General features: G+C 34.1%; 2 protein-coding genes across 9 annotated transcripts in view; one reads left to right on the top strand and one right to left on the bottom strand.

The window, feature by feature from the left end:
- Positions 1-4395, top strand: part of LOC126874027 (spectrin beta chain, non-erythrocytic 5) — a 57581-nt gene extending 53186 nt beyond the window's left edge. For 7 of the 8 annotated variants that reach the window (XM_050635573.1, XM_050635577.1, XM_050635574.1 and 4 more), the window contains 5 exons: positions 43-1999; positions 2089-2217; positions 2297-2371; positions 2571-2611; positions 2937-4395. In XM_050635573.1, the coding sequence (XP_050491530.1) occupies positions 43-1999; positions 2089-2217; positions 2297-2371; positions 2571-2611; positions 2937-3176 (2442 nt within the window). In that variant the 3' untranslated portion in view covers positions 3177-4395. The remainder of the gene's footprint in view (positions 1-42; positions 2000-2088; positions 2218-2296; positions 2372-2570; positions 2612-2936) is intronic. The other variant, XM_050635571.1, reaches the window with a different exon arrangement.
- On the bottom strand, positions 3698-16569 carry LOC126874065 (hemicentin-2-like). Its single transcript, XM_050635688.1, has 6 exons — positions 14359-16569; positions 12247-12376; positions 7750-7949; positions 6992-7312; positions 5923-6414; positions 3698-5816 (listed from the first exon to the last, which is right to left on the bottom strand). The coding sequence occupies exons 1-6, from the start codon at positions 14723-14725 to the stop codon at positions 5272-5274; spliced, it is 2055 nt and encodes a 684-aa protein (XP_050491645.1). The 5' UTR covers positions 14726-16569; the 3' UTR covers positions 3698-5271.
- Between the last annotated feature and the right edge of the window lie 1704 nt (positions 16570-18273).

Below are 18273 nucleotides of genomic sequence, written 5' to 3'. Positions count from 1 at the left end.
TTATAATTTATCATATATTAATTGAAACAATGTTGTTTTTAGGTCGAACTGCTAATGGACGAGGCTTCGAGATTAATTGAATTATTCCCAGATGCTCGTTCGCACATAGAAGTGAAGCACCAAGAAGCTGAAGCAACCTGGAATGAATTACTAGAAAAAGCAGCTCAAAGGAGGAGCAAGTTATCCCAAGCGGAACAACTGCAGACATACTTGGGTGAATACAGAGACCTGATATCCTGGATAAATGAAATGGTAGCCAAAGTAACCGCCCCTGAATTGGCTCGTGACGTGCCAGGTGCAGAAGCACTGATATTGAGGCACAACGAGTACAAAGCAGAAATTGAAACACGCAATGAAGCCTTTGAGAAATTTTACAAAACGGGTCAGGAATTGATAGAAGAAGGTCATTTCTTGGCAAAGGAAATAGAAGACAAGATATCTGTCCTACAACACAGACAACAGCTCTTGAAAGACACTTGGGAGCAAAGAAGACACATCTATGAACAAAATCTAGATACCCAGATGTTCAAACGAGATGCAGAGACACTGGAGAACTGGATAGTGAGTAGGGAACCAATGTTGAATGATGGGAAACTGGGAGAAAGTATTTCACAAGTGGAGGAATTCATAAGAAAGCATGAAGACTTTGAGAAAACTATCGAAGCTCAAGAAGAGAGGTTTAATGCACTTAGACGCATAACTATGTTGGAAGAGGCGTTCCAGAAGCAACAAGAAGCAGAGATGGCAGCCAGACAGGCAGAGAAAGAAAGAATAGAGCGTGCTCGTCTAGAAGAACGAAAACGGAAGGAGGTACAAAGAATAACGGAAGAAAGGAAACGTGAGGAAGAACGAAGAAGACTACTAGATAGTCCACACCGTACTGTGCACGATGAAATCAATGGAACGACCGATGAACACGAGTCTATTAACAAGTTATCGCCATTGAAAACTTCTACTGCAACTGAAGGCCTAGACACAACGCCTCAAAAATCACATGGGCTATCACATGTATTTGGTGAAAAATTGAGAAGAACGACTCCTGACATTAAAAGAGCAGAGAGCATGAAGGTAGATACAAAAAAACCGAAGAGAACGCCCAGTTTCACGACCAGAAGAAGGACTCAGAGCTTCAGGAAACTTCAAAGGATGGAGAATATGGACGCCCTTCCACCAGTAGAGATTCAAGGTTTGTTAGAGAGGAAACATGAGCTTCAAAGTGCTGGCAAGAAGGCAGCAGTGCGTTCCTGGAAACAATACTATACTGTATTATGTGGACAACTTCTGTGTTTCTTCAAAGATATGGAAGATTTCTCACTGAGCAAGGCAGCCACTGCTCCTATCACCATCTTCAATGCCATATGCGAGAAAGCGGATGACTATACCAAGAAGAAAAACGTATTCAGGTTAAAATGTACAGATGGATCAGAATTTTTGTTCTTGGCACCAAGTCAACAAGAAATGGAGGACTGGGTGAACAAGATATCATTCCACGCCAAGTTACCTCCCAGTATGCAATTGTTAAGTTACGACGAATCACAAAAGGAAAGTTTAGAGAGGTTGCAGAATGTGTCTATAGAACATACTGACGATAATGTCTCAACTAGTAGCAGTCACGCTTCGACTCCTGAACTGGAACGAAAGAATTCTGTAATTAGACGCGATGTACCGAATCAACACTCTGCAAGCAACGTGCAGATTGAATTTCTCCAGATGCATAGGCAAAATCAACAGAAACGTGAATCACAGAGTAGTGCTGAGTTCATAGCTTCGCAAAGAAACGAATCACCTCAGACCCAAACACAGTTCTTGCAAATGCACAGACAGCTACAATTGCTTGCACAGCAGCAACAAATGATACAACAAGAGCAACTAGCAAGTCAGAGGGACCAGTATCAATCAAATTCTGGAGATAAACCACCTATTCCTCCAAGAGGAGCACCACCTCCTATTCCAATGCGATCGCCTAGTTCAGAAGCTATTCCTCAATACAGACGCGATGGTATATTAATTTAATACACTTTCTTTGAATGAGTTGATTAGAAAAATATGAAATAGTAATTGGAATATGATATTCTTGTGATTTTGCAGACATAGAACAAGGAAGATCCAGTTTTTATCAACAACGTAGCGCAACCTTGAATCATAACGGTTCCAGTCAGTATTCATCGACTACAACCTGGCATAGACAAAGTAGTGCGGATCTTAATACTTCACAAGGTACTTAGGAAACCCTCATAATTACATTTACGTATACGTAGGAGATCCCTTGTTTTCATTGTATGTCGTTATTTTGTAGAATTAGCACCTCCCTTGCCATCAAGTGCCCCTCCACCAACCAGAATAGCTCAGTGGAGTGTTCCTCATGATCCTGGTTAGTCGTTGTTAATTGTTTGTCAGTGAATCATTCTTGCATGTTTTGTTCAACCTTCCAATTTTGTGTGTTTTTATCTATCCTAAATTGTCTTCCTAATAATATCTATTTAAGATAAAAGTTTTCTGCGTTAATAATTGCATAAGATTAACAGAGTCATCTTAACGGAAAAAATAATAAATATTATTTTCTATTACAGCTTATGGAAATGTTTCTTATGGAATCACAAGATCCAGAGAGGTAATTATATATTTAAATAGATTGAAAAGCCAACATGAAACCAACATGAAACCAGTATTATAAATTCTTTTATAACTAAATTATTGGTTTCTTGATAAGAACATTCATAAAGTATCTTATACAAAACTCAAACGTGTTTACCAATTAAAATTAATTAGATCCTTACAAAGCAGCTATTGGTCCATTACTGTTCATTTACCTTCTTTATTCAGTTGATAGAACTATAAGAATAAAAGAAGAAAAGGAGATAAAGTTAGGAATAAAGAAAAATTTAAAATACCAAATTCAGAATTTAGATCTTAAAACATATTTTTATCTGTTATAGGGTGTGCAACAGAATAACTCAACCTTCACAGGTAGACCAGTTTCTCTACCGCCATCATATGTACCTCCTCCAGCAGTTCCACAAAATTCTCAACCCCTCACGAACGTGGAAAGTAGAAGAACTAGCGAAAGTGGATCAGAAAGTGAACATAGCGTGGGTAATAATCGCAAGGACCGCGATTACAAACGAAGCTCTGTTTTAAGTAATCTATTTGGCAGACGCAAGAAACCTCAATCGTAATCCTATTGATGACAATATTTACGCATACAGAACATCTCCGTAACGAGCGTACAAGTTTTCATGGAACAAAACCGAGATTAAGCTCCTTCGAGTCAGAAAAGACACGTGTACGTGCTATTTTTGTAGCATGATACATGAGAGGATTCCTGTAAATTATATATATTTTTGTGTACTATACAAATTAAACTTTATCGTTCACGTTATTTAATAATACATTGAGTTGATCATGTATAAAAAGAAAGCTATATAGAAACCATAACACGAATGAAGAGAATATTTGACTCTAATAGTATACAATTTGACCTAATTTTGAGAGCAATATATCTGAATGAGTCCCTGATATTAAAGAAGTATACATTACAACGATAACTTCTAAGAAGTTCTGTGGCATGTTCAACTCAAATGTTAAAGTCAATATAGAATGTATGAAATATATATATATATATGGAGAACTTGCATTTTTCTATTATTTTTCTTTTTTACTTGCGTTGAAATGTGCAAATATGTCTGATATGTCAGGGATTAAAAAAGATATTAAAAAGAGAAGGAAAAGCGACTGTTAGACAAATAATTTTTAAAGAATCATTGTTATACAAAGATTGATCCTTCATTTTTGAAAAATCTACTATGCACCATGTGGACTTTATGGAAATTTATTATAGTTATTACGATCGTTCAATTGTTTCGTTGATTTCTTTAGATGCACCGTAAAGCTACAAAGAAAAGAAATATGTTAGAATTACACCTTACACGCAATGAATGTTACTGAATTTATTTAAAGTGTACCTGACTTTAAGAGGAAAGTTGAAGTGTATGGAAGAGGAATATGCAGTTGCGCGAATAATGTAAGGTTTAAGTTTTATAGATGTCAGTAATATATGCATTGCAAATACTTATATATTTCGAAACGCCTGTTCGGGACCAATGAATTTATAATGTAATTAAAATACCAGAGATATGTATACATATCATATTTTTTTTTAGAAAAGCGGAAAAATTATGCGTTCTCGAAGATTACCGATTATAAATATCTTTTCTTTTTTATGATGAAATATTACAATGTGTAAAATGTATTTAATACTACATAAAGATTGATTATGTATTATGTAGGTTCATCAATGCTATTTCATAGTTACGTAGGACATCTTATTTTGCGTCAAGATGTCAATGATCGAAAGTTTAAAAGATATTAAATAAATAAAGGAGAAATTTAAATTAATAGATGATATATTTAAAATCCCAAAATCTATTTCTATAAAATTTACTGTAATATCTTTTAATATTACGCTTTGGAATTAACAATACATTATACTAAATTAATGTGATGCAATGCTGCATTATTGCACTGAACACAATGTTACTTTATAGTGCAAGATTCATCATATACAGTACTATTAAAATTAGCTAAGTATTTCCTATAGCACTAAGTAGCATTTTCTTTACGTAATTATCTAATATGTACATATATTTATTATTTGGCATTCTTTTTTTACACAAATATATCGGCGCAAAAATAAGTATCGATGTAAGACTCTGAGTATGTAACAAGGGAAACGATGTTCAACAACGAGATCAGTCACGCAAATACTAAAAATACAATTCCAGTACATTGATATAAAAATGCATTTATGTTGCTTGAACAATATTACAAATCTAGTATCTACTTACTACAAAATTACATTAATAAAGCTTAAAATCAGTTTAAAATGTAACAATAGTAGCAACAACAAATAATTCAATTTCCAATTAATAAAATAGAAAATTCCTCCAAATCAATCAGTCAAGTACTCACAGTCAATATCATTTGTAATGAAATTATCACATCTATTGAATTTTATTTGTGGCAATATACCAATAATATTGCCAAATTTTACATAAACTTCATCTTTAAGGAAAAAATAAATGGAGATTCTGTAGCATTACCATAGAGGGTCTATGAATTCTACTATTTCAATTTTCAATCACAAGTAATACAAAATATGACCTGTTTTTAGTGAAGACGGATCTACACAATATGGTCAGTAACAGATAAGTCACAATAGAACAGTTCACCGTCAGTCATCGACGATTGTCATGGCAATGAGCATATCAACAGTTATACAATGGTTGGTGGTTGAAGAACAGCTGGTGCTCGCCTGACTTTCAGTGCTTCTGGGCTCATGGCGCGCACCTGCTTCGTGATCTGGTCATAATCATACGTAACAGCCAATCCACCCTCCGTGTTCGTCTTTCTCACATACGCTTTATTTTGAGATGAGTTCACATTCTTCTGTCTATCTGCTGTAGGTGTATTGCTATATAATGCATCTGCAGCAATGCTACCATCTTCTTCTCGACGATATCTTCTATTCTTCAACCTTAACACTGAATATACAGCAATGAATACTAGAAGAAGAAAAAACAATAGCCCTACTGCAGCTGCTGCTGCAATTACTCTCATCTCCGTTGGGTCACGAATAGTTAGTTTGATATTAGTGGAATCTCTACCCTTTTCGCTTTCTACTAAGAGGGTGTATATTCTAGCGTCCTCTATTTGGAGATCCTTGATCATTAGCTTGGCCCAGTAGCAATTAGTTGGCATATCGTTTTCCTTGATATGCTCTAATGATAGTGCTTCGTATTTTGGATGAATACTCTCGCCTAGAAAAAGAAGAAATTGTCTATTTGGCTAAAAAACATATGCTGCAGCTATAAACCTTTTTTTTTTAGAAAGCTCCACCATTAACAAACATATTTTGATACTCGCCAGCTCTGATATGCGAGCTTCCCCATTGCCAAGCAACGAGTCTAGGCGGAGGTCTCGAACAAAAGCGAGACTTTAAAGTGTGTTCCGGTTCTCCGGCCCATCCTAGCGACTCGTAAATGCCCTTTCCACCGGAAGACGGCCTCGCCTGTATCTCAGGCGGTCCGGTTACGTGGAGCACGTAACGAGCCTCGCTGGGCATTTCTCTCCTCACTCCGTTGATCACATTGAATGCCACGCATCGATATTCCCCTTCGTCGGACCACATCACGTTCTTCAAATGTAAACGTTTACCACCGTCTTTGGTCTGCAGCGGATTCTCAATGGTCTCCGTCATGCCACCACGAAGATGCACCCATCGATATTGAGGTGGAGGATTTGCTTCAAAATCTATACACTCGAAGGGTTCCAAGCTTGTACCAAGCAGAGTTGTTTCTTCGAATTTTTGCGCGGTGTCGTTGTAAGTAGGATCTTCTGATTTTAATCTGGGACTATCTGAAAATAGAAGACTTAAATAAGATGTGAAGATGATTGATGGTGATCACTATCAATCAAGAATAATTACAGTAATATAATAAGATTCCTCAAATTTGCAAAACTCAAATATTACTCATAATTTTTTTTTTTAAATAGAAAATGTACTTCCATTTGTCATGATATTGTATGTCATAGATCTCAGTGGTATCAGAAAAATATCCAGCAACAGATAATATCGTCGCACTAGTGTCGGAAGGATTAAAGAAATAATTATTCTGAATGAAAGGAGACTACAGTGGTCTAAAAAAGAAGCCACGTTTCATCACAGGGAAAAATCCAATAACTATTATTTAAAGCAAACTGTAACGCTACCGCTAATAAATGACAAATGGACGTTCATGTCAATGAGCACACAATTGCCGTTATTTTATCCAACTGTTCCTCTGTCTGAAAAGCGCTTAGAACAAAAGTGCAGCATAGTTAGACGAGGAAAGTGGCCAAATTGACGTGTTCTCGTTGTTGATCACGATGGTGGTTGTTCGTAAAAGAAAAAGAAGGAAAAAGAAATAGGTATCATGGTAAAAGTCGGACTAACATTGTACGTCCAGTCTATAGTTAGCCGCGGTGCTTTCACCGATAACGTTGACCGCCTTGCAAGAATAGAGACCGGCATCGTTTCTCTTGACCGGCTCGAATCTCAACTCGGAGCCGGTCATCGTGCCGTTCTGCTGCGTTCTGTTTAGCATCAACGCCACCACGTTGCTTGTTACCGCGATGGGAGTTGAATCCTTGAACCACTTGATCGTTCCGCTGGGATTGCCATCCGCGAAACATTTCAGGCTCATAAAGCTGGCCGAATCCTCCAGTGCCGCCACCAGGAGTCGGGGCTTCGTTTCTATTCTTACATCTGGGGAGTCTGAAATTTGATATACATATAATTTAGTAATGGTTGAACATTGTTTTTCTTTTGATGGAGCACAATTAATATAATCAATGTTTAAGGACTTTTGGATAAAAAAATTAGAGGAAAAATCCCAACTCATAAGTTACACAATGACCATTTTTCTAATATCTTACGCCAAAACATTGCTACTTTCTAAACAGGGTGCTCTTACAAATAGAAACTGGTCAAATCATCTACCTAACTCCAATCATTAGAAATTCAGATCTAATATTAGATTTCTACTTTATGAAAGGAAAGATTATCATTTGCCATAGGGTTCTGATGTGTATTCACTGGAGTGGTCAAAAGTGAAGTGTAGCGTGAATTGCAAATACTACGATTGTTTCTATTCTGCATCGATAGAAACTTGTCTAATATCAGTCGTACAAAAGTACGTGGAATATACATACAATGCACATCCAGTCGTGTTTCCGCAGATGTTGGAACGACGCTGGATGGATGCATCGTGATGCACCGAATCGGTAGACCATGGTTTTCCCTTTGTCCACGGACACGGAGGAGGCTGTGGGCTGCCCAGGTTTTTGGACTATCTACTTCTGTCGCGTTTGTCTGCTCCCTTAATGGCTCTACTTCATCCCCTCCTATGTACCTGTGTAAAGAACAAACAATTGATATTAAAAAGTTTTTTTTATAATAAATATACACTAAGGGTAAAAAGTTTGAAACCATTTTTTTAGACGCAGCTACATATTTCTCAATTTTCTGACAATTCTAACATTACATTTTTATTAATATTAAAATTAATGTAAATCAAGGTTTACTTTTTATGTTAGGAAATAGTCAAATTTAATTTTACTATTAATTGAAAATTATTCTTCATCTTGATAAATTTTTGGCTAGAGGATTTCCTATGGTAACAGAATTCCAATTCTAAGTCGACCTTTTTTTCTTAAATTCTTAAATTATGTGAAGTATGTAGTGATTTTAAACTTTTCGATAGTATACATACATGTTTTATACATGTTAATTCTAAAATAGATAGGGTGAATTGTTATATTTGCTAAGATTCACATGTACTGAAAGTAAGTCAAGGATGTTCTCATATACTTATGGAGAATGAATGATGTATTCATACTGCATATCTACCGCAGTATAACTAGAACTCCAATATTGTTCATTAGCTTGTTTTTTAATCCTTCTGCTGTTTACTAGAGCTAACTATCAAGCTAATGCTTGGTTCCAGTCATATGTTTAATACCTATCTATCAGCTTATTGTTGGTTCCATAAGTTCCATAAGTTTGTTCTTACGTTGGATTTAGCTACTTTATATTTGGCATGAATGAAAATGTATCACAGAGTAATTGGTGTTACAAACAAACATTAACTAGAGTTCATCATTAAAGATTTACAATATTTTAATATGATGATCAATTATTAACATGAAACTCTAAGAGTAACATCAAAACTATTTCATTGACTCAAGTTCCTAATTGAATGCTAAACAAACAAATAATACTCTTCTGAATAACTTCAAATTAATTCTTCAATATACTTATTCTTCCATACAAAATACTTGGAAGAACTTCCGCAACCATAAATAAAAAAAAAAAAATAATTTATAATCTTATCAATCTACTAAACATTTTCGAACCCAATTATCCACAAAACTTTTGATATATTCTAACAAAATTTCTACAATTGCAGGCAGAAAATGTCGTCACTGCTCCATCCTAATCGCAACAGCCGTTACGCCCAAGTTTCCGGAAAGCGGTTTAGCAATTTCCCACGAATACCGATATTCAAGGTTTATACCCTTTCTAGAGTGATTCACGGGGAGACTATGCCCGCGGCCAGTTTCTCCGCTTCTATGGCTACAATCTGCATAATTACGCTTGCCGCTGCATCTTCAGCGAAATGGAGCAAAGAGGAAGAGACAAAGAGTAAAAGGAAAAAATATGAGAAACAACGAATTATTTAGACAGCGTGCCTATTAAAGGCTGTAAAAAGAGTCGCTGCTACCTCGCCCCGTTGCAACGGCCGGCATCATTTCTACGAACGCAAGACCAAGTGTGAAATTAGGAACTGTTCTGGCTCTCTTCGTTCCACATTCGATTCGTTTCCAACGAATGGGAAAAGAATACACCGGTATACGTAAGTGAAATTCACTGTTCCGAGTCTCTTTCCTGTGAGTTGCTCTTTTACAAGCACTGATGACACCGAAGACATAAAAAATACATAGAATAGTGAAATGCGCAGACTATGAATCGATTCGAGTGAAAACATACTATTCATACTGCGGATGTATATGGAAATTCATATTTTTACCAAAATGATTAAACGAATGGAGGAAGTGAAACCTAAATAGAGATTTGTTTTATCTATTAAATATTACAATACTTTACTTTTAGTTTAGATATACTTATATATTTTTTCATATTATTGTCCCATGAAGTATTACATCTTGAAATGTGATAGAAATCTTCTACTTAATTTTTGTTCTTAAATCCTTCTACTTGAACAAAAAATCTGTACAGTGAATGTTCTATTTTAGTATAATTTATTAGTAATTTAATTTGCCGCTAGCTTAGAAGCAGAATTCTTTTTACTTGCTTTTTTTATTTTATGGAATGACTTCCAGCGAAGAGAGAAATCATTCTTTTCAATTCTTGAAATAAACGTTAATCGTTTGAGAGATAGAATTCCGTGAAAAATGAAACGGATCGAATCCGATTCACGGACAATTACCAGTGAAACTTGTCCCCCACTCGTACCACTTCCTCGTCTAACTTAAATCGTTTGCGCTTTCTAACTAAGCGATTAACGATCTATAGCGATGAAATTTTCGGCCACAAAATATCCTTTTTATTTTTATAGACAAAAAAGAATAAACTTCTCAAATACCTAAATACAATTAATTAATCTGTTTCTCAATTCGAAAGAGCCAACAGATTTCTAATTTCACGCAGAAAATAATCATGCTATAAAATTCAGTGCACCGGAAGTAATATGTAGTTACGGATGGAAGAAAGTTTAAAATTGATACGCTATAAATTTTAGTATCTTACTTTCGTACTAAATATTTTTACCACATTATCGATAGTCATCTAATTCCATAGTATACAGTATATTTATTCATTGTTCGTTATGAATTCTTTCATTATAAATGACCAAAAAATAAATTTAAAAGATCTGAAACAAAAATCTAAAAACATGCTATATTTAACAAACTTTTTATAACCACTCTTTTGTCCGCCACTGTAAATTACAAATATTATTATGTATGATTCATTGTTCCAATAGAAAAAAAGGATCATACATAATTCAGTAAAATAATATATAACAAAAAATTCATTGTGTATCTATTATTTCCTTATGAAACGAAAGGAACTTTTGACATAACCTAGTAAATTAAGTCGTAAATTTATCAAATGTGGACTAAATTGAACAATACATATTAATCTCATTTATAACTTTAACGACTATACCAAAGGCACAAAATGAAAGTAGCGACTTAAATTCGCAATTAGGATTATATATCGCTTGAAGATCAGATTAAAACGTTCCGTGGATGTGTTTACATGGCGTAACACGTGCATTCACGGCTGCCAGGCGATCGTGGAAATTGTAACGCCGCTCATGCGAACATGATGATCGGTACAGAAGTGAGTTTTATGTTATAAGAATTTAGATGAGGTGTGGCTAGCTGATCACTAGACCATGACACGAAAAAAGAAGCTGCTAGCAAACCTCTCCGCTGCGTAAACACCGCGTTATGGGTTCTTGCCTCGTCTATAGCCTTTGTGAACCGCACTTTTTATCTCTTAGCGAAACACTGTTTTCATGAAACCAGAAAATCTGCAAATACAAAGTATACGTCAGTGTCTAGTTGTATAAACGAGGAAACTTTTTAGGGAATTCTTTTCGTCAATGCCAATTGGAGTATTCCCAATAAATAACATAGAATTACATTAGATAATTCCATTTTAAAAAGGGATTTGTTTTATAGCTGGATCTTCCAGGAACGTGGTCGCATTTCTTTTTAAGTTTTAGACCCCTGATTCTCAAGAAGAAATTTATGAACTAAGATATTGTTTATAATTTTCAATATTGTAAAATTAATCTTTCATTGTAAAAAAAAATTGGTTTGAATATGTTTGACTTTTTACATTGAAACTAAAAAAGAAGCAACTCGGTTCGACAAATAATTTTTGAGATAAAAATTCCTAAGTGTATTTCTTTAAAAAATTCGACATCAGCAGAGTGATGACATAAACTCTTCCTAATTTTATATAAATTACATCATATTTCATTTTAAGTAAGGTCCATGACACTGACAAAAAAACTGACCAATTTGACGCGGCATGACCTCATTTTTGCTTTTTATGAAGTATTGATTTCTGTTATTAGATTTGTGCTTAACATTTCATTTAGATTTAAAAAGTAACAACGTAATTTCGCCTACAGTTAGCATACCTTGAAACGAAAGTCGCTGCAAAAACGATAGGAATATAGCCAGTACCGTTGCACAAGTGTTTTGTTGCTGTGTACAATTGGAATGAATGTAACCAGAGAACCAGAAGTGAATTGAAAAGAATACAGTCTTGTACCATTTTTTAATCAAATTATTAATTTTAGTAATTTTACTTAGTAATTAAAAGGCGATTTTTTTAGTGATATCACAAGAATCTTTTTACTGTAATATATAATGATGGATTTTTTTATGGAAAATTCGTGGCAGACGAATCTCATCTTGTGGGATAGCAAAATGTTGTTTGCAGAAAGACAGGATTGTGTACCTATATTAAATATGGGATAGAGAATATAAGATTTGTCAAATGAAATAAGAGATATAAAATGCGAATGTAGGAAACATGTATACTCTACTAACGATTATGCAGGTTTGGGCTAGGTTTACCCTTATAGTGGAGTAATTAACTGAACTCACCATTTGATAAGCGCCGGTGGGTTTCCATATCTTGATACGCAGGAAATGGTAACTTCCTGGCCTTCCCTTAGAGTTAGGGCGGAGTTTAAAATCGTCCCTCCATATTCCAACCGTGGTTTGCGGGGTTTTACTGAAATACATTGACATTTAATAATAACGGAAATAAGAGAGAAACTTTCAATTTTTTTATTTTCATTCATAATTGCAATTAAACCAAATTATCCACTTTCATTTTACTTTCCCTAGCACATTTATATCAAATGAAAGAATATTCTTTATGACTCACAGTAAGTACACTATACATGTTTATGCAAATTTATAGTTTTATTAATATAACTAAAGAAATAGAACTTGAATAGAAATTTATGTTATCTATTAAATATTCTACTGTTGTGCGAGTAAGCGAAATTTCCCAAGAAAATTTGAACATATTCCAAACATTACTTTCTTGAATACCAACCCTTAAACGGAAAAATTTTATTCTGCACTTTTGACTTATTTTAATTCCTGCTTCACATATACTAGGCAAATTTGAAAAGTCACAAACCCTCATATGAAAACAATTTATTATACATTTATTATATATTTATTCTTTCACATAGATTCACCCCCTTGTCGACTATACTATGATTATCAAAATATCCTATGCACGTCGAGTTATTCTATTCTACAGAAAATTTTCGTTAAAGCGGTTGTTGCAAAAATCCAAGCTGCTAAGAGGAAAGTAGAACGGAACGACTGGTTCACGTTGCATCACACCGTTGCCCGCGTTTAGCGAATTTTAAATTGCACCGCCAAATCTGCATCGTTCCATTCGAGGAGGCGTCAGAATCTGATTAGCCACTTGTACGATTCGTCGAGGATCATTCACGCTTGTGGAAAGCGATACCTGTCAGGGTGACGTAAAAAGCCAACGTTCCGTTAAAACTAAGTGTACACACTTATTTAACGATTTAACGTTTCGTGGAATGTTGTGTGCAGATCGTTAAGTAGCCTCTGTTGATTTCTTAATTTAAACATATTACATATGTACATTAATATGCAATCCATCTAAAGCGGTAATCCTGACCGTGTTTCAGTGGAAATTGGATTACTGGGTTGATAAATTTCAAGATTTTTAAGTGTTTTCTTAGAGATGAATTTTCGTTAGAAAAACTGAGCAACCTGTTTCCATATTTTTTTTCTAGATATCTTAAGATGGTGATATAGTACAGATGCAGGCTGGTATCGAAGATCGGCTCTCGAGTGGATGAAAAAATTCTTGGTCTGGTGCAGGTCATGGAAATTTGATTGACGATGGCGGTAGAGTGAAGTGGAAGGTTTTTGGAAGCGTAAAACGTGCCGCTATTTATGTGGGATTAGAGTTCAGTGAATATAGAAAAAAAGAATGTTCAGTGAGATTTTAGAGATCAATTTTCTTAAGTAACAAATGGCGCTTCACACAAGAAATAGACAAAAAAAGATAAATGGAAAGTTATAATAAAAACAAATAAACAAAAACAGTATGTTCAACTTAATACAGACTCCAATTTATGGAATATTTTATTTAAACAAAGCGTAAAAACTGTATCTAGAAATATATATGAAATAGATACAAAAGGTTAAAAAAATTTTTAAAGTTACAAGAAAGTAATAGTAAAAAACTACAGTAAATAATAAAATCCAAGAAAACAAAATAAGAATTATTATAAAATATAATGAAGCTTATAAACCATACAAAAGAAGTTCTCCCGTAGAAATGACTAGAAAAAACAATTGATATAACTATACGTAATGAAAAATGGTAGATGTTACTCAGTTTGCTAAGACCTATCCAAATAATAAAGGGATTAATATCACCTTCCACTGAAATACAATTTAGAGGAAATTCTCCATTGAAATACAATTCTAACCTCTCTTTTTTACCCCCTAAAACTCGCTTCAAACTTCATTAATTTCTGAGAAAATATCTTGTAACAGGTTCATTCAGGGTACCCTGTATAGAAAATTCAATCATTAAAAGCTTGCGAGAATAAGAATTAAGTATTATCCCTCTAGTGACGATTAATCAAACTATCAAACCCCGCCAATTTATATAGAAAAATTATTAAAAATTTTTCAACCAAATCTTACCCCTAACTAAAAGACGAGATGGTAAAGAAGTTAAGGCGTCCTGTCGCGTGAAGTCACCAGAAGTGACTTGACACTCCCAGTAGCCGTCATCGAAGTCGAGGGAGGCTCTCCTGATAAGAAGGGTGCAATCGCTGCCGCGTCCGCTGGCCCATTCGTACTTATCCGGATGCATACCTACTGGTTTCCGGTCCTTCTGCCATATACATTGACCCCGTTTGTCCTGTACCCTGCACCTTAATTGTACATCGTCACCGGAGGAAACTTCTTGATACAGGGCTGGAGTTTCCGCGAATCTTTGCTCGCCAGTAATTCGAACAACTATCAGAAATATGATCACAGTGGTGCTTTGGAGATAAGTGAATTTCATCTTGGAAGGTAGTAATTTAATTTGTAATTAAATGAATATTTCTTGAAAATTCTTCTTCGTTGAGATACTTCTTGTGTATTTATTATGTTTATTAAAATTATTTATTTTACTTGTGTATTTTTTATAGAGTGTATTTCATTCTATAAAGTTGCATTGATTATTTGGATATTTATTATCAACAACGCTTTAATCTTGTTCCTGTTAGCGATTTTAATTTCAGATGAATTATTAATTGTTCTTTTAATTGTTCACTTGTATTGTTTTATTTTGTGGACATAAGTTCGTTGTTAATTGTATCACAAAATAACTACAGTTTTTAGTTCGTTGATGTAATCGATGTTATTTCGAAATAATCGATTGTTAGATCGATTATTGATAGTTATAGGAAATTAGCGGCAAATGAATCACAATGAGAGAGCTGTTTCGAAAGTTCGTAAAATCACGTCACTTTGTTATTTCTTCCGTATTCACAATTAGCTGTACATATTGAATTAAAAAAAATTATTTATAACAAAAAATTAGGATATCTTTTCCTTTTTTTAATAAAATAGTTTCACTACAAACACTGTACGCTTCAGTTCGATGGAATTTAAAACACAAATATTCGACGCTTGCAAAAAATTAAAACCTTGTCACATTTAATTTAAATTAACAAATAGATTTGAAATTATAGTTTTAGAGGTGGCGTTGATGTTCGTAGTTAATCCAATAGTCTACAATCAACATCGAGATTCTTTCTATCGAAGAACATAAGACGAAGTGAGCTGTTGTGAAATTCGAAGGAAACTCCGTGACAGCGAAGATCCTGCAGCGCCATCGTCGGTAGTTGACCAAAACATTTTCACATCCCTTATGAAATTTAAATTTTTTACACTGTTTTTTACTACCACAAAACACCAATATAAGTATCAGTTCAAAACTTATTCAAGTAAATTAATCTTCTTTGATCTTTCCTAGATACAGTAGTCTCGATCAAACAAAGTCATGTTTCATCTAATTAAAACTTTGATACGTTATAATAATTTGATCACTTTCGTTATCATTTGTAGCGGAAAATTGAATTCCACTGCATCTTATGCTCAACAATAACAATCAGCTGCATATCATCGTAAGTAAGTAAGTTTTACAAACTTGAGGATTTTACTGTCGATATAATCTTTTTTCATATTTTAGATTTGTATATCATTATTTTAAATGTTTTGTTTTTTTTTAAAATAGGGATTACTGTATAAACCACCATCGAAATTTTGAACCAACAACTTCACATAACAAAGTTCTTCGCTAGACACGATTAAACTTTCACAACACGCAATTTTTTTCCAAATGTTATTGAAGCTAGGTATTAGTTGTTAAGTATTATAATTTGAGGAGAATAGACGTATTACATACAGGAAGCAGCGATGGTTGAGAAGGAAGAAAAGAAAACAGCCCGCTGGACGTAAAATCGAGTGTATCTAGGACGTTGGAGTACAATGCTGGAAGCACGTAGTGGAACTGAGCCGGAGTTAAAGCCAGAACGTTCATCGGAGTGGAAGCGGAAGACGGGCCCCAAACGCAGGCCCACGCGTGCGTATCCAACCCTGTCTCCTCTGTTGGCTATCCTTATTATTCGAGCGTGTTATCATTATGCCATGCTACGGCGAGTTTAGCCGCCCATTTGTTCTATATACTTTTTATTTTTGTGCTTAGCCAGGGAGAAACACCATTACCGCGCCCCCTCCAATTTCCAACCCAACCCCCAAACTTGTCTCCACGAAGTTTCAAGAGAAAGCTCCTTACAGATCATTACAAGTCTATACTAAACGTAATTTAACTACCGAGACCCTTTTGCACAATAATTTATCAATTAATAATGTCAGTACGTTGGAAAGTTGTAAGTTGTGGGTTATAGACTTCTTTTTCGAAATTTTACAATTTTACATCAAATAGGATAATTAGATATTGATATTTGTTTATTTCATTAGCTTTATTATCAAACTTGTTACTACAAGAGAGCCTATTAATTTGTAACTTGTAAACCTTTATTAATAACATTAATTTGATTATGCAAGGAGGGCTGAAAAACAATTTGATAAGTTTTAAGGAAGAGGAAATGCACGTATTTTAATGCATTATTACATTTTAAGTTCATATATCCTAAATTAAGATGGAAAGAAATAGCTATGTTCCTATTAATGTGTTCTATGAATTATGATAAATTACCGACAGAGACGCGCGTTACTTTCTATTCCCAATGCGACCGTCGAAACTCAGTAAAGGGAATCATATTGCGCGGGATTTTCGCTCGCGAGATAATTTATAATTACTACTAACAAGGTTAACTATGTAGCAATAAATACCGTGACTGATAAATCGATAGTTTAATACAGAGTGAAAGCAGTTTTGCGGGAAACCGATGAATCGCCTGTTCATAGACGCACGAATTAATAACTGCGTTAATGAGCTGTTAATAGATCTAATCAATTGCTTATCCATTTTATCGATATAACGAGCTTATGGCAATAAATAGAATTTAGAAATATCGTAAGAATTAGTCTGAGCTGTTGCATTAATCGTGACTATTCAAGGTTGTTTTTGTATTCTTGGGAAAATGAGATTTCCCCTATGGGAAAATACACTCCCTGCGTTTCTGAAGGAAGTGCTTTTCATGGCTATGAATGGAAGTACGTGCACGTATCCTTACAACAAAGTACACGCTACGTTTGACGTAGTTCTGCATTATTTATTAGTCTAGAGTATGTTTGAGTTATAATTGAGCTATTTATTGATATTTTAAAAAAGAATAATTCAATTTATCCTTTGTTAGACTTATTCAAAAGTAAAGTTGATGTCGGACGCTCCTATATATACGTATATAGTCATCATACGCACGCTTAAAGAATGTTGATTATCTACTTGTGATAACATTTGTCTCTGATGAATGTCCCAATAGCATATTTCCAATCTTGCTTTAAATGATATATTAATCCATTTAGTAATCTTTAAACCTTATATTAGAAAAGAAAGCATTCTTTAGGTAGCTGCTATCTATCGCTATCTAAAACTATTCATGATAACGTTTATCTCTGACCTATGTTCCCAATATTATATCACCAATCTTGGTCTGAATAATATCTCTGGAGTCACTTATCATTTTCTGGAAACTTATATAATTCAACGATTACAACATTACTTAGTTTAATTAGAAGTGAAATATTCATGCAATTTTCGAACGATCTGTGTAATTTTGAGAAATGCAAATCAAGTTGAGGTATATTAACTCACCTGTATATAGTTTTATAAATTATAATTATCAATACATTCATAAAATTCCCAAAGACTCTAAAAATTATATATTATAATAAATACTTTGAAAAAGAAAAGAACATAAAAATATGAATAAGAAGGAAACGAGTTCTAATATATTTCATTTTCAGGTATATAAAAATATCTATACGTGGAGAATTTTAAATTATAATTATTAGTAAACTCATAAAATTTTCAAAAACTCTAAAAATTGTACTATACTAAGGATTTCGAGAAAGAAAAAATGCAAAACTATGAATCAG

The sequence above is a fragment of the Bombus huntii genome, chromosome 15, assembly GCF_024542735.1.
Source record: "Bombus huntii isolate Logan2020A chromosome 15, iyBomHunt1.1, whole genome shotgun sequence".
NCBI lineage: Eukaryota > Metazoa > Arthropoda > Insecta > Hymenoptera > Apidae > Bombus > Bombus huntii.
The sequence above is the reverse complement of the archived record's forward strand: the minus strand, read 5'-3'. Positions and strand labels throughout refer to the sequence as shown.